Source organism: Tenrec ecaudatus, chromosome 8 (genome assembly GCF_050624435.1).
Source record: "Tenrec ecaudatus isolate mTenEca1 chromosome 8, mTenEca1.hap1, whole genome shotgun sequence".
Classification (NCBI taxonomy): domain Eukaryota; kingdom Metazoa; phylum Chordata; class Mammalia; order Afrosoricida; family Tenrecidae; genus Tenrec; species Tenrec ecaudatus.
In genome coordinates this window covers 4,191,171-4,208,025 of record NC_134537.1, presented here as the reverse complement: position 1 = coordinate 4,208,025, position 16,855 = coordinate 4,191,171, and the positions used below count along the sequence as shown (strand labels likewise).

Below are 16,855 nucleotides of genomic sequence, written 5' to 3'. Positions count from 1 at the left end.
GTGGATTTTTCCAGGTCACTGGCACACCCTGTTTCTAGCCACCAGCTCGGCACCAGGCTCCCCATCAAGGACATTCCAAACCTCCCACCATCCGGGGAAGGGGGTCCCTATCTTTCTCCCCCACAGCCTGCAGCTCCCGCTGTTTCTCCTTCAATCCCAGTGGCCTGAGGCGCCCCAGAAGAAAGTCCGCCTGGACGAGCTGTTGGAAGACTGTTTGTTTACGGCCCACCCATTGCGAAGCTGCCTTTCCAGGGACAGAGGCACTTTCTGGGCACCGTCTGCGCCGCTCCAGCTCAGACAATTGAGAAGCCGGCGGCCCAGCGGCCTCCTCGCCACACCAAATATGGTCACAAGTGCTGAGCGGAGCGGCCTCTCGTGGAGAGACTGACTGGCCTTGGTGACTCGGGGACCAGGGGCGCACGAGAGTCCGCGGGCCCTCGCAGCGCGCCAGGACTTACAAGACTTAGGGCTTGCGAGAACCATAGTCCCCTTCCCCCTCGCCCGTGAGTGCCCTCCGCTGCCCCCAGACTCGGTTTCGGTCCACCAGCCCTTGATTCAACAGGCTCGGGCCACTTTCCCTTTGATCCCGCCCCAAGTCCGTGGTAAACTCAAAGGAATGCAGATCCGGGGCTCCACGGGAGCAGTCTGCCAGGCCTGGAGGAGGAGGTGGGGGGCACCCGTCTCCTCTTACCCGACAAAGTACCCATCACGCCCAGGGTTTCTGCAGGCCCGGGAGGAGGGAGGAGGAGGAAGAGGAGGGGCGAACAGGGGGGGCAGGCGCGCGCTGGCCTAGGAGGTCATGTATAATTCAACAGCTCAACTTTCGGCCCGCCTCTTTCCCGGGGGTGGGAATGTGCTCCAAACTTTGTTTATGGGACAGTTGGGGCGGCGAGGCGGCAGCTCGGTCTGCTTAGCGAGCAGGGCATGTGAGAGGCGAAGGTCCCCCGCTCCTAGGCACCGGGTTGGGTCCAGATTGACCCGCGGGACCCTGACTCCAGCTTCGCCAGCTCGGTTCACAGCCCAGCGACCCCGGCCGGACGCCCATTTCAGGCTGGACCGCGGCCGCTGTGCGCCCAGGTAGTTCCTGCTGGGGCGCGCTTGCTCCCCGGCCCGCGCCGACTGGGTCCCCGGCTTTCAGAGTTAGAGACGTGGTGGCAGGAGTAGTTGACGTGGGTTGACTTCGCGGGGAGCCTGCCGGACCCGGAGAGCAGCGACCTTTTCTGGGCCACCAGCAGTTCCGTAGTACCCTGCATGCAGCTACCACCCCTCCCCCCTCTTCCCGAGAAACTTTTTTTTTTGCTTTTAGAAAGTTGCATAATTCTCCAGGCGAGGAGGACGCCACCCCTATCGCGCTGCGGGCAGCACTGCGGGCCAGAGTGCGGGCCATCCTGAGGCGGCCACCTCTCCGTGTCCTGAGCTTCTGGTAGCCTTCCTCCCCTCCCCTGGCTGGAGTTCCAGAAAAGGCTGAGCCGACCTCTCTGTCGTTTGTTTGCAGAAGATGAATCCGGTCTCGGGGCCCCCTCCGCTCCCGCCTCCCGGGCAGCAAGTGATCCACGTCACGCAGGATCTGGACACCGATCTCGACGCGCTCTTCAACTCGGTGCGGAACCCCAAGCCCAGCTCGTGGCGGAAGAAGATCCTGCCCGAGTCGTTCTTCAAGGAGCCGGACTCGGGCGCCCACTCGCGCCAGTCCAGCACCGACTCGTCCGGCAGCCACCCGGGGCCCCGGGTGGCTGGCAGTGCCCAGCACATCCGCTCCCACTCATCGCCCGCGTCCCTGCAGCTGGGCCCCGCGGCGGGCGCTGCAGGCAGCCCGACGCAGCAGCATGCTCACCTCCGCCAACAGTCTTACGATGTGACCGATGAGCTGCCGCTGCCCCCCGGCTGGGAGATGACCTTTACGTCCACTGGCCAGAGATACTTTCTCAAGTAAGTCAGCCTGGCGCGGCGTGGGGGACAGACGGACGGCTCAGGGCGCGCACTTGCAAGAGTCTAGAAGGCGCATGCCTGTCCCCGGGTTCTTTCCCTAAGATCTGGAAGGCTGTTGAGGAGCTAGGCTCTGGGTACTGGATTGAGATCAGAGAGAAGTAAGCGAGTCTCTTCTGGTGAGATTCGGCCAGAGTCCAGGGAGTCTCAGATTCTTCAGGGTTTCCAAAGCTCTAGAGGTGGGGGCAGCCGGGCCGTGGTGGAGGGGGCAGGCAGGGAAGTGCTGTACCTAACTCATAGGTGACTCCGATCCCAAAGTTGGAGGAGGAAACAGACACCTGGGCCCAGACCCCCTACCCTCTTACCGGGAGTTAGATATCTATGAGCCAGGTGCCCTGAATGGGGCAGCGACAGCAAGAAAAATACAAAAATAGTCCCCAGGTGTGGGGACAAGCAAGATTCTTGTCCGTGTAGGTGGTCTGACATCTTTCTTTCCTGGGAAGGGGAAGTCGGAAAACCGAGCAGGACCTGGTGGGCCTGACTGTTTCCATCTGGGTGATGTAATGAACTCACGGCGCAGTGAAGTAATTAGCGACTGCACGGCTCAGGCGTTGTGGGCTGGACGAATCCATTGTGTGGAAATTGGGTCAGGAGTTTTCATCACGGACACTCAGTCGACTAACATACCATAAAATCAAGGTGCCTGCTTTGTCTCCCCCCTTCTTCTGCTCGCATTGTTTATAGTTTTATCGGGTAGGGAGTCTTATGTTCAAATTGCCATGTGTAGGAAAACACGATTCATAAGCAGGAGGGTCGATTGCTCCGTGCGCGGTAACTTCAGATACTTCCTTTCCCAGGAAGACCCACGGTGGAACTGGCACGGCACCCGCGAGTCAGAGCGGGTGAGACTCCTAGCGCAGAGGCACTCTGTGCCCGCGGTCCCGCGGGGGCAGGGCTGCCAACAGTGGCGGGCTTTGCCAAGAAGGGATACTCCTCTCATAAGAACTGGCCTTCGCCTTCGTTGTTGAGCCTGTGCTTCGCCCGCAGGGCAGTTTCACTCAAAAGTTACCGTAAGACACAGCATCACGAATGTTTGATCGCTATGAGTTTATCCTGAGAAGAAAAAATGCAGTGACCGATCAGGCTTAACATCCCCAAAGGCCTTAACTCATCCCAGTACCAGGCCAGTTCTTGTTCCTTCCCTGCCCCAGCGCCGTGGGCATCACTTGAAGCAGGAATTCTTTCTTGTGTAGCTAGAGCTGGTACCATGCTGAGAAGCAGTGGTCCCGAAGCGGACTCAATGGCCATTTCCTGGCACAACTGGTCTTCTGCTGGTTATCATTGGGTGCTCAGTCATACCTTTGGACATGCGTTCTCTGCTGAAGAGCAGGTGGAGGTCAAATAGGTGCCTTCCAAACATGCTACATTTTTTTTTGAATGCAAGGACATAATTAACTGTGGCCTGAAAACCCAAATCAGGAGCCACAGGGTCGAGTCTATTCTGACTCTTAGTGCCTTTGCAGGACCCAGTAGAATGGCCTCTTAGGGTTTCCCCGGCTGCCCATCTTTATGGAGGAAGCGGACTGCCTCATCTTCCTCCCACGGCATGGTGGGCTGGGGGTGGCTGGTGGGTTTGAACCCCAGCCTTGCGGTTAGCAGCTGAGCACTTTACCTTAGGGCAGTGGTTCGCAACCTTCCTCATGTCACGACCCTTTCATACAGTTCCTCATGTGGTGGTGACCTCCCAACCATAACATTTTCGTTGCTACTTCCTCACCGTGCTACTGTTAGGAATCGGGCGACCCCTGTGAAAGGGTTGTTCGCTCCCCAAAAGGGGTCGAGATCCACATGTTGAGAATGCTGACTTAGGATATCACCTGGGCTCCTAACAAGTACCGGCCTTAAGTTTACTTCAGTGGAGATTGGATACTTTCTTGTGACTTCTACAGCAAGGAGATTGGTAAGCAATGCAACTAGAAGGAAAACCCTTAATAAATTTCACTACGTTTCCATGGGAAGTGGGAAGGGGAGAGGCAGAGAAGGCCTTTCTTGGTTTCAGGAGCCTTGTGCTCCTCACCATAGGGTCAGCTGTTCAAACCCACCAGCCTCTCTGTGAGTCGTGGAGATTTACACACGGGTAGTTGTACTGCGTCCTACAGGGTTGCCATGCATTGGACGCAACTCGATGGCCGTGAGGGCCCTTTTTAATTTTAAATGAGTTTGAAACTGTTTTTGAATTCCCAGACACACAGGGCCTAGTACATGAAATATGACCAACATAATTATGATGGTTATTAAATAGATGAAATAGGGGGTGAGTTTACTGAGTATCAGAGGGAAACTACGGAAAACTAAAACCCAAACAAGCATCAAACAAACAAAAGTGGAAATCCTTTTATACATGTTATAAGAGATTGGAGGTGCTCTGATCTGTGTTTGGTGAAGCAAGGACAAGGATGGACGTCCTTGTCCCCGAGCTGGGTTTGAAGAAAGTTGCTGTGCGTCCGCAGACAATGTATCCACATTGATGCCTGGGCCCTCAATGAAAATGACTTCTGAAAGACGTTAAGTCATAGCTTGGCCACATCTGATGCTGTCCCTGGAAGCTTTGGGCCAAGTGGCTAAGAGAACGAAACGATCATGACTGTTGTCTGCTGGGACAAGCCCTCTGCCAAGTGCTCTCTGAGTTTCTTGGAGAGCCCTCTTTCAAGTTGGGATCAGGTCAGTGATTTCGGTCCGAGTTTGTCACACAGCCTCTGAGGCCAATGTCATGTGGTGGATGGAGTAGAGGTGTGTGATAGCAACTGGCCCTGGGTTAATTTCCACAGAAACTATATGTTACTTTGCGCTCTCATCTACGAAATGGGGCCAGCACTGAGCTCCATTCTGGGCTCTGTGGGCAGTTGAGGGATTTGAAAATCAGAAACCAGAGGATTTGAGCATTGACAAGGGACAGGTTACAGTGATTGTGGTTGTCTGTCTGCCTGGTTGTTTGAAAATGGAGGCCAGGGTAGGGGATGAGCTGTGACTCTCAGTCATGAGACTATTTAATGGACTTCTGATCTTATCTACCCTACTTACCAAGATAGATTCCAACGCCCTCCCCACCTTCAGACCATCCCCCCACCCCATGTGGCCTTCCCAGTTGAACAATGAGCTTTATGGGAAGCAAAGCAGCCCATATTTAAGAAGCTTTAAAAACTTTTTGACATTTTTCTCCGGTAAGATGGTTTTTCGGTATGATGAAATTGCCTTTTGCTATCTCTTAAAGGGCCCCTGTACTGAACATCCATGCCTTTTCTGGGACTCACGCACTTCTTTCTGGTACCAGGTACCAGTGGAGCAATTCCACTGTGAAAATGCATGACCTCTTAATATGGCTGTGTTTGCCCCTCTCAAGCTCAAGAACCAGGCTGGGGGTGGGGGCGGAGTGGGGTGAGGTGGGGTCTTAGGTGTGACAGGGGTCACATTAAAGCATTTTAAAATTTTCTGATTACAAGTGGGATATATGTCGATTGGACTCACGCTGGAAAATAACTGCAGAGAAAAAGAGGAGCTAGCTTCCTTCCAGTTGCGAAGGTCTTTTCCACTTTTACCCTTTCCTACAAGCATTCCTAACAAAAACTTTTCATTTGATTGGCGTTTTTGTAAAGAAGAAAAATAATTTCCACCCGTAAAGGGATACAGGCCACAGGGGCGGTTTTACTAGGTCCCATAGGGTCGCTGTGTGTCAGGATCAACTCCCTAGCAGGGCGGTTGTTTTGTTTTGTTTTGTTTATTGGCTGCAGTTCCTCCAGTTAAACATTTGGTTCCGGCTTGCGATTTTCAGCATTAATTTTAGTGGTTTGCCTTTTCTGAGATGTATGGCACTGAATTATTTTTATGAAAGTCGTCGATGGACTTGGTACCGCACCGAACAGCACAGAAGGACTTTTGTTGAAAAACAATGGCTTTCTTCATCATCTCATGGCTCACAGAGGGATCCTTTTAATTTATTTGTTAACCGTTTCTGTATTTATTTCCGAGATTGTTATCTTCCTAATCCGCAGGAGATATGTTCTTACCACTCTTCTTTTAAAAATATTTCATTGTGTTTTCCATGAAAACTTACACAACACATTGGCCAGTATCAATTCATATCGTCATGCCATCCAGAAGGACCGCTCCCGGGAGAAAGACATCCTGCTTGGTAAAAGTAGCAAAACCCAAAGCCATTGAGTTGATTCCAACTCAGTTACCCTAGACAGGGTTTCTGAGGCTGGCAGGCCTTCCTGGCAGTCGACAGCTTTATCTTTCTGAAATGGTGACGTGAGGGTTAGTAAACAGAGGAAGCCTCTCCAAGAGATAAATTGCCACGGTGACTACAAGGGCAGGTCCCCACACAGGAACCTGCCGAGGTGGGGCTGGTGCAGAGCAAGTAGTGTTTCCTTCTGTTGGATACAGAGTCGTAGATGTTGGACCTGCGTCCACGTCACCGACAAGAACAGCCTACCATTGTGGAGTGACGTTTGTTATATTTTCTGCAGCGTGTCAGCGTTTCTTCCTAAAAATTGGGTTCTGGTTGTTCTGTTCCTGGTGCTACAGTCTCCTTATGTTCGCATCTTTGCCTTCAAGTAATTGCCGACCTTCGGTGTCAAGTTGTTGTTGTCACTTTAAGCACTCTTCATTGATTTGCTGACTTTTAATTCTAGCAGGAGAGCGGACCATCCAGCCCCTTACCCCAGTGTTCTCCCCCTTTTCAGTTTGATAGGTACATTCATCTTATTTATTCATGAGATCATGTTTCCCGTGTCTTTGTTAACTCCTGTCAATTTGGGAGTATTTCTTGACTCCCGAATTTGTCAGTTAAGGATGCTTGGGTCACTGCCCGTTCCACAGCTTCGTTTGCATCAAGGATGCCTCAACACGGCTAGAGCTTCATGCTCAGAACTGACCTGTGCTTGGCCCGCAGCCTTTTGTCCTTCTCCTTGTTCTTAAGGTCGAAGCTATGTCCCTGGTGTGCGCGAGGATTGGGTGTTAGGATTGTGCGCCGAGACAGACACTTGTGCTAATCACAGGAAGATCTATTTGGACCAGAGTCAATGGAGTCTCTTTTTCTCACTCTTCGTCAGTTGTTTAGATTTAATTCACATCATCTTCTAATCTCTTTATAAGTTGATCAGGATTTTCTTGAAATTTTTTTCCCTCTAATTTTTATTCCTCCTGAAGAGTTCCTCATTGATAGATCTTTATGTATTATTTACCTGTATTAGGATCTAAAAATTATCCAGGCTTTCAATCCCGCGCTACCAGTCTCTCAAGCCTCCTTTGCCCAAGCGCTCGCTCCGGCAGTCCGGCAGCTTTCCCTGGCTTTGGCTCGGCTGCTCTCTGGGCCTGCACTCTAGGTTTTAGTCCAGAACTGCCCTCTTTCCTCGCAGGCTGGAAGCACCTGTCCCTTTTCTCTTCTCGAGTCTCTTTTTGGTTTATGCCCACATTTCACTGAGTGCACCCTGGAGTGACTTCTTCAGAAATGCTTTGTGGGACCTCCACCTTTCAAATCCTTTCCTCTTTGAGAAATAGATGCATGGCCTTAGAAAAAGTACTGTACAACCTATTTTTTCCTGTTAGCCTTTGGAGGCGAATATAACGTAGCTGCTCTCCTAAAGGATCGTTCATCCTTCACACAATACCCTGTCCTGTAGGGTCGCTGTGAGTCAGCATCAACTCAATGACAGTGAGTGGGACACTGCTTCCAGAGAAGTAGCCCCAGACACGTGGGTCAAGAAAAGAAAAAGATTTACATATCTATCTATCTATCTATCTATCTATCTATCTATCTATCTATCTATCTATCTATCTATCTAAATATATAAGTATCCCTGGGCGTTTTCACATATATTCTTTTAACCGTCACAGTGACCCTGTGAACAGGGACATATTATTACCCCATTTTACTATTGAGGAAACAGATTAGGTAAATAGCCCAGGGTCACAAACTGGGTGACTGACAGAGAAGGGATTAGAATGGTGTGGTTCCCAAACTCGTGCCTTGCCCTTCTGCCCTGATGCCTCATGCCATTTATGTGCCCATAATGAGGCCCTATAATTAGGTATCCCTAATGACCAGATAACTCAGGAGTGGTGGATGGAGCATCTGAGTCTGCTTCTGGGCTCAGGATAGGTGCTCTGACCAGAGTGCCCATTACTGGAGAACTGGAGATGGTAAAGAAAAACGCACAACCAAACTAAACACAAACCAAACCCTGCCAGGCATGGAGACTAGGCTCCCAGTGCATATTCTGGTTTTATTCTGACAAGATTTCCAACAATCACAAATAATTCCCCCACCCCCACCCATAATTTTACAGGGAACAGGGAGGGCGATGGCTTCCCAACACCCAGTTAATGTCAGGTGCGGGTGTATTGCTGAGGGCTGGTGGGAAAGGGTTAGTTAGATAATGAATGCAAAGTGTTTCCAGAGGAAAAAGAGCTCAGTGGCTTCTCCCTGCCTTTATAATTGTGGAGGTTGTGGTAGTGAAATTGAGGCAACGGTGGATCTCACTGCGTTGGCCACCTGAGCGTTCCCACCATCGAGTTGATGCTGGCTCACAGCGACCCTACAGGACAGGGCACTGCCCTGTGAGTTTCCGAGACCGTCACTCTTTATGGAGTAAAAAGTCCCTCTCTCCCCGCACTTGGGCAAAGGCTGTAAAAAGTGGAGCCTTCTATAGCAAGTCCTGACACTCCCGGTCGGTCGCTCAATCGCCTGTCAGTCGCAGGAGATATTCGGTGATAGGGAGAGAGGAAGCACAGCTCCTCCGAGGGCCTTTACTTTTTGTTTTTTTTAAGTGTGATCAAGATTTGCAGTAGAAGTGATAAGCTATTGGATGGTAAACTACCGAGGGGATGGCATTTCTGCTGGTCAATGGGGCACTGGCAGCCCTGGGGGCACGGTGGTTATACATGGGGCTACAGCTCACTCAAAAGCAGTTTGAAACCACCAGCCGCTCCAAGAAAGACAGGGCTTTCTACTCGGGTAAACGTTCTAGTCTCAGACACTCACCGGGGTTTCCGTGAGCCGTAATCGGCTTGGTGGCAGGGAGTTTGGTTGGTCTGGTCTGGGTCCTGTCAGCGTGGTAGAGTACTGAGGGAGCGGTCTTGCCCACAGTGATTTCCACGGGCACCCCAGCCCATTCCGATGGTTTGTCAGGAGGTCTGGAATGTGCTGTGTCTTCAGCCTTTCCCTTGGAGATTCCCAATACCCGTGAAAGACTCACAGTCAGTTATTAGGAACACTGTTTAATCCTACTACCTACTCAGGCGTGCTCTACACACCACACTTTGGGAAATGTTTGGGTACTTTCACCACCATGACCATGGCACCACAGTGTTTTCCCTCTTGGCGTGTTCTGTACCTGTGCATTTCCTTTTCATTGATGATCCCTGGCGGATGTGTCTGCCAATTACCAAGACTTACCAAGCACAGGACACTGAGACTAGAGAGGTAGATCAATGACCATGAATATCAGATGAGAGGGCTGTAGATAAGAAAGCCAACAATTAAGGTACAGTGTGGTCGCATTACCACCCTGATTTTATGAAAAGAGGTTGTGTGTGTGTGTGTCACACACACACACACACACACACACAGAAGGATTACAATGATCATCTCTGGGAACACATGCTTCCTATTATTGACTTTCTACCTTTCTGTCTGTTCTAATGCTCCTACAGTTGACGTGTATTTTCTTTGTGGACCAGGGAAAGCTCTGATATTAGCCGTGTGTAGCAGGACAGCACGGCTGGTGCCTGGGCTGGGGCCATCTTCGTGATCAGAACCAGGCGTAGGGAGTGATGAGCGAGGGAGGAAGGAGCATGGAGCACGGCATGTCCCCATCCAGCGTGCGAGGGAGGGAGCGAATGGGTGCCAATGGCTTTGCCGTGTGGCCGGCACAGCTGCACCAGGAGGAGGGTGGGACATCCTGCCAGTACTTGCGGGCCACATGGGTAAGGGCTGACATCTCTCATGCCCTTTCCTTCAGGCTCTCAGAGCATCTTCACTTATTTATTTCTCTTGAATCATTTTACTGGGGGCTCTTACAGCTCTCATCGCCATCTGTACATAATTGTATCAAGCACCCTGGTGCCTGGGTCGTTGTCCTCATGGTCAGAGCAGCTTCTTTCTACTGGAGCCTTCGGTATCAGCTCCTCTTTTTCTCTCCCCCCCCCCCCACCCTTGTGAGCAGGCCCTTGATAGATTAGAAGTTATTGTTCTTCTTTTTTTTCCCATTTAATCTCTTCATTCATTTTGACTGTCATGCTTTACAGGAGTAGAAAGCCCATCATTCTCCCAAGGAGTAGTGAGTGGTCTCCAACGGGTGACCTTGCATTTGACAGCTCAATGCATAACCACTACACCACAGGGGCTCCCTGTGACTCAGAATAGATGCCGGGAGATGTCCCTCAGTGTATGAGTCAGTCATCAGATCTTCTCTTCTCTGTTTTAATAAATCATTTCATTGGGGGCTCTTAACAGCTCTTATCACAATCCATACATCCATTATATCGAGCACCATTGTCCATATGTTGTCATCCTCATTTCCATAACATCTCTTTTCTACATGAGCCCTTGGGACCAGCTCCTCTATTTTTTTTTACCCTCTTCTTCCCCCACCCTCCCACCCTCGTGAACCCTTGATAGATTATAAATTATTGTTATTTACTTATCTCATACTGCCCACTGTCTCCCTTCACCCACGTTTCTGTCGGCCTAGAACATTGGTAGCCTTTTCCACACTCAGAGGGAAGCGCTGGGGCTTCTGAACGCTCATGGGAAAGCTCCACGATCTTTCGATGTCCTTTTTGTCACAAACGTTTCGAAACCACCTGCCACATCTGCTCCGTGAAGAGTCACAGTCTCGGAAACGCACAGGGCAGGTCTCCTCTGTCCTGTAGGGTCGCTATGGCAGGACTCAGTGGTAGTAAGTGTTTGGGACTTGCTGTCTCTGCAGCGGTGTGCAGCGAGGTTTCCCAACCCAGGCGGCTGGCAGTCTGGCGGCGGAGCCAGGGCAGCACCTGGAAAACCAGACCCAGCGGCCGCCTCTGACCTGTGTGGCGCCAGGATGTGGAGCAGCTTCTCACTGCAGGGTGTGTGTGTGTGTGCGCACCCGTAAAGTGTGTCACATGTCTGTCGTGTCTTTTGTGGCCTTCAGGCGGAAGCTTACAGCCGTGTGGCTGTCTTTGGGTTTCTCTTCTCTGGAACTGGGCCCGTGCTATTACCTGCACTTGAGACTGTATTTCCCTGCTTCTTTTGCCTTGGTAACTTTGATGCTACCTTTAGGTGCCACCTCCTGCCACAAGAACCCTTCCCTGACTCAAAGCAAAGCCAAAACCCTAGGCTAGGCACTCTGGCGACGTCCACCCAGAGCTCTCCTATCTCCCCAACCCAGGCGCTCACGGCACGAGCGCTTCCATTCGCCTAGCTCTCTCTCCCCCACACAGTCACCACCCTGCCGCAAGAACGATCTGCCTTGCTGGTTGCTGTGGTGTAACCCACGTACGACGCCCGGCACACAGTAGCTAATACTTGATAGACAACTTCGGGCGAGAGGGCTTGTGGAAGGCCTTCTCGGTGCCCTCTGCCCGGCCGGTGCTTGGCGAGGAGGGCTTGGATGAAGGAGCACTTGTGCAGCGGCGTTGCTCGCCACAGTGTGCCGTGCTTGAGAATGGAAATCCGTCCTGCCCGTGTCCTTTGGACGGACAGTTTACACCTGAAGCTCCCGGCGCTGCAGTCGCTGTGGAAGTGCCTGCAGACCAGGGGAGCCTTGAAGGGAAGGCAGCATGGATGAGGCGAGGAGAGAAGCTTCCCAGGAAGAGGCAATGAGAGAAAAGGCGCAGATGCAGAAATGTCAAAGGTATGTTTTTTGGCGGGCCTGAAGGAGGTTGGTTTGACTGGGGTCAAAGGGAAGGGTTGGTTGGTTGAGCGTCTCAGCCAGGACGGCACGCGGACCTTCCTTTAGCGGACGGCAGCCTCTGTACCTGAATGGGCATCAGACCCACCCCTTTCCTCCGCGTGAGGGCCTGCCTCGTTCTGTCGGGATCTAACTCTGTCTACAGACTTGGCTGTGTCTGAAAATGATTGGAATCTTCCTTCCTGTCCACCCACTCATCAGCCTCCAGTTTAGCAAGGGCAGCCCCCCAGAGAGGGTGGTCTTTGCTTTCTCACCCAGTGGTTCTCCACACCACCCTGACTCGGGCCCACCCCCATGGAGTCCTCTAGTTCTGCTGCAGATGAGCAGCTTGCTGTTCTGCTGGCTCCCAGAATATCCTCCTGTGAGAATGGACACGATCTCAGCTCCACTGAGGCCGGTCAGCTGCAAAACTGAGATGCGGGAGCTACGGTCACCCCCACTGAACCCCTCCCAGGCCGCATCCCCCTGCAGGGGACCTGTGGTGTCCTGCTCAGGGGCATGTTTCCCAACCCGTAGTGAAGCCCGCTGACAGCCCTTCCCAACTAAGCCATGATGCCCAGTTGCAAGTTAATCCTTTTAGATGGCTTCCTCTAATTTAGGAGCCTGGGAGGCAGCATGATGGGTCACTTGTGGGGCTGCTGATGGCAAGGGCAGCAGTTCGAATCCACCAGCTCGCTCCTCAGGAGAAAGAGGAAGCTCTGTTCTCCTAAATTGTGACCTTAGGGAGCAGTCTATTCTGCCCCATAGGGTTGCTGCGAGTTAGTGTCCGCTTGATGGGGGGGGGGTCTTTTAATTTAAAAAAAAGTTCTTGAATATATTATAAATACATGTAAAGGACAGAAAAAATCAAAGATCTCTCTCTCTTTCTCTCTCTCTCCCAGCCCCTGGTCTGTTTTCTCAGAGCAACTCTCATGGTGGCTGTGGGGTTTCGGGAAGCTCTCTCAGCACGCCCATGTGTGTATAGACTGTACAGGACCACCTCTATCCCCACCCATGACTGTTCTACCCTCACATGGTTGTGAACGGGACACAGTCTCGTGCGCTCTTCTTTTGGGGCTTCATGTATTTGGAGTTCCTTTCTCTTGTATACAGAAGCACCCCTTTTATCTTGCTTGAAAGACCGCAGAGCACCCCATCATCTAGAGGGACTGTGCATTTGGCTTAACTGATCCCCCTCTGGAGACACACATAAATCATTTCCGATTTTCTCTTTCTATTGATAAAACAATACCTCTTGGGACGCTACCCCGGAACCCAACCCACTGCTACTGAGTCGATTCCAGCACCGCTGGCAGCACCCCTCCCCTCCCCGCGAGTTCAGAGGCTGTAAGTCTTTCAGGAGCAGACAGCCTTTTCTTTCTCCCCTCAAGCTCTGCCAGGAGGAGGAGCATGGAAGATAAAGCCCTGGTTCTTCATGAAGGGGCCCTGGTGGCCTCGTGGGTTACCTGAAGGGCTGCTAACTGCAAGGTTAGCAGTTTGAAGCCACCAGCAGCGTGAAGAGAAAAACGAAGCTCTTTCACTGCTGAAAAGAGTTACAGTCTAGGCAAACCACCGAGAGTCCTCCCTGTCCTATAGGGAATGAGTCAGAACTGACTCAATGGCAGTGAGGTTTTTTGGTTCACTGGATTCCCTGTAGTTACCCTATTCAGAGAACCTAGTTGGTAATATGCAGAAACATTCTTTGTGTCAAGAGCAGCGGTCTGGTTCTTATCTATGTCGCTACCTGGCTAGCTTGTCAGTCTATGTTCAACTGTACTGTGATTGACACATTGATCTACGTTTGGTGTCTCCCTAGGCGATACAAATGAGGGTTCGAGCCCATCCAGAGGCACTTCAGGGCCAGCTCTGGGGATCTGTTTCCAACAGCGTCAGCCATGACAACCCTGTAGCTCACCACTCTCCTCGGACACACAGTGTGAAATGGCTCGCCATCTAGCTCAGTGCACGCGCTCACTCTTTGGGTTGATTTTGCTGCATGACAGGGTGCAGACGGAACTGGCTTGGGACAAGATCGAGAAGTGGAGAATCAATGTTTAGACACTTGAGTCAAATGCCATGCCTGTGACACCAGGGCTCATGGTCATGGAGTTGTCTTGCTGAACAGGGCAGGTGGGGTGTGTCAAACTTGTGTGATGAGTCAGGAGCAGCAAGACCATTTCCTTGACAGATTAAAAGTAAACACGAATCCTTTGCCACAGGTAGTGTGAGAAGCACTAAACTATCTCCTTTTCTCTTTCCTAAGTCTGTCTATCTATCTATCTATCTATCTATCTATCTATCTATCTATCTATCTATCTATCTATCTATCATCTCTGTGCTGCCCTATTATTTTATTTTTCTATCCATCTACCTATCCTTATAACGTATCTTTCATGGACTGGTCACCCAATCTAGTCATTTATCCCAGCTTCCATGAACTCAACAAGAATCACCAATCCAAGAGCCCGAATCACGAGTTTCAATCTAACAACAAACGCGACGGCACAGAAGTTAAACAGAGTCTCTGTCCCAGTACATAACAGAGTTTATCTTTGCGGCCTCTGCACTGCCTCATTGTTTGAAGAATAAACTTTGGCACATGGTGATGCTCAACATGGTTGAAAAGCGAAGTCGGGGTGCCTTTTCTCATTACCAGTCTACTTGTCAGTACTACCGGCTGCAGCTCCAAATGTGCTGCATTGCTCATTTCCCAAAATGTCTCCATGATAATGGCTTTTCTGAACATACTCAGATAATATTTGCTTTCTCCCAGTTTTCTCCCTGAAGCACCTCTGCTGGCCTAGATGTTCTAAGATTGAAGCAGCCACTGTGACCGCACATCACCAAACGATGTATAAACCTAAGTGCACAGACACGACACGCTACTGACTTGAAGTTTGGTTTCATTATTGTTTTTCAAGCTACGTGTCTTATAAAAGCAACACATTTTATTATAGAAGCTTAAAACAGAATGGAAGGATATGCAATGAACAGTCAAAGAACTTATCCAAAGTTCACTCACTGATCTTCTTCTTCGGCTCTCACCACTGTTAATAATTGCTTGTGTTCCTTGTAGAAATTTATTATGCAGAGACATGACTTGGTTTTTAACAACTTCCCTTGTTTTTTAAAAGCTTCCCTCCAATGCTCAGGGACTGGAGGAAGCAACATTTAAGTAGTGTCTGCTTCTGGTTGACACTGCTCCACCCTAAGGATGGAGTGTAGGTAGGGACTAATTGATAGATAGCTTGTTGCTGTATCTGATGGGGAGGTCAGGAGTGGAAAAACCTTTGGATTAATCGTGGCCCAAAGACTGCAGTTGAGTTTGGGGTTCCGTAATTGAGTCCTGTGGTCCTTTCACACTGATCAGACATAAGGCCCTCCTGGAAAGAAACAGGCCTAGAAATTTTAATTGCAGTTTTAGGATTTATAAGCAATGCCTTGAATACACTGCCGCTCTGGAATGAATTCAGAACCCTGGTAGCACAGTGGGTTAGGCATTGGGCTGCTAACTGCCAGGTTGCCAGTTCAAACCCAACCAATGACTCCTTGGGAGGAAGATGAGGCTGTCAGATCCCATAATGATTTACAGTCTTAGAAAATCTCAGGAGCAGTTCTGCTCTGTCTTGCAGGGTCTTAGTGAGTTGGAAATGATTCGGTGGCAGTGGGTCAGGGTTGGGGCTACCATTAAGTACTTGCTTTAGACACTGTCCCAGGACAGTCTATTTTTTAACATAGTCCCATGAATGTCCACTGAATCGAGACAACCTTCCTTCTGAGGACCATGAGTGGCTCCCTCACTGAACAGTGTCGAAGAACCACCCTCTTGCTTATTTTAGCTCCTCTTAAAACCAGGTCAGAATTCTGAGCTTTATGACTAATTGAGATAAGTTATACGGCTTGGGTGAAAATACTCCTCTTAATTGATAGGATCATCACTTGCCGTGAGGATCATTACAGTCTCCTGCCCCAGCCACAGCCAATACGGTGTGGCAGGCTGGTTGGTAGTGCCCAGGACTGGGAGTGCCAGGATGCGTCATGCTAAACCAACAGCTGTAAAAACAGCAGGGCAGGTTCGGAGAGAATCAGCTGACAACTGTATGGTTCACAGTAGTATGTTACTGAAGCTTCTTTCCCATCTGTTTCTCCCTTTGCCTCAATGGATGTTGACACCTGGCTAAGGGGCATCTGAGACTTTCGCTTACAGACTGAGGATCTTACTGTGATCAGACCTGCTTTGACTACACTGCATACAGAGCCCAGTCTGGCTTGGAGATGTCGTTAAAGCTCGTTTTGTGGCTCAAAGTTGTACTTTACCAATTTGGAAGCATTTGGTGGCCTTGTTGCTGGTTTGGGATGTTGAGTACATTTGTGAACTAGCAAAGAGGGACTGAGAATCACAAGAGAAGCAGTAACTTTAGCCAAATGAGTTGTGTTTTCTGAAGACGTGTTCTCCAGCACAATGAATTTGCCCCCACTTTTGTGAGTCTTTGGGGATCTCCCATCTGAAACATAAGCTCTGTGCTTATATTATAGACCTTTCAGAAAATTCGGATCCATCTTATATGACTGAACGACAGCACCCATCTGTATTTGACAGCTGGCGCATTTTACCATAAAATCTGGAAGTCAAAATTGTAGAAAAGCCTGAAGGAGAGACGGGCATCAGAGGAAGGATGCGTAACCCGAGGAGAGTTAAGATAGAGCCTGAGTGTATTTTAGAATATTTCCTTCCCCCGCCCCCACCAGTCGGCATTTACTGAAAATTAGTCTTCTTGCTTGTGGTTTGAGAAAAGCTCAACTTCAGCTTATGGATCTGGCTTGCCCAGGGCTGGGGTGTCGAGTGTGGGTGGGAGGGACTGTGACTCAGGGGGAGGCAGAGAGCCATTGTTCTTTTCCTTGGTTTGTCCCTTACATTCTCCTTCCTCGGTGTTACTCATTTTATCGTTGCCGAGAGCATACTCAGCGGTGTGTGTACCAGTTTAACAGTTTCTCTAGGT

The 16,855-nt window shown here is 50.4% G+C and overlaps 1 protein-coding gene across 4 annotated transcripts in view; it reads left to right on the top strand.

Moving 5' to 3' along the window:
* Positions 1 to 843: 843 nt before the first annotated feature.
* Positions 844 to 16,855, top strand: part of WWTR1 (WW domain containing transcription regulator 1) — a 133,715-nt gene continuing 117,703 nt past the window's right edge. The window contains exons 1-2 of one of the 4 annotated variants that reach the window (XM_075555922.1): positions 844 to 1,077; positions 1,496 to 1,929. In XM_075555922.1, the coding sequence (XP_075412037.1) occupies positions 1,499 to 1,929 (431 nt within the window). In that variant the 5' untranslated portion in view covers positions 844 to 1,077; positions 1,496 to 1,498. The remainder of the gene's footprint in view (positions 1,078 to 1,495; positions 1,930 to 16,855) is intronic. The other 3 variants (XM_075555921.1, XM_075555924.1, XM_075555923.1) reach the window with 3 other exon arrangements.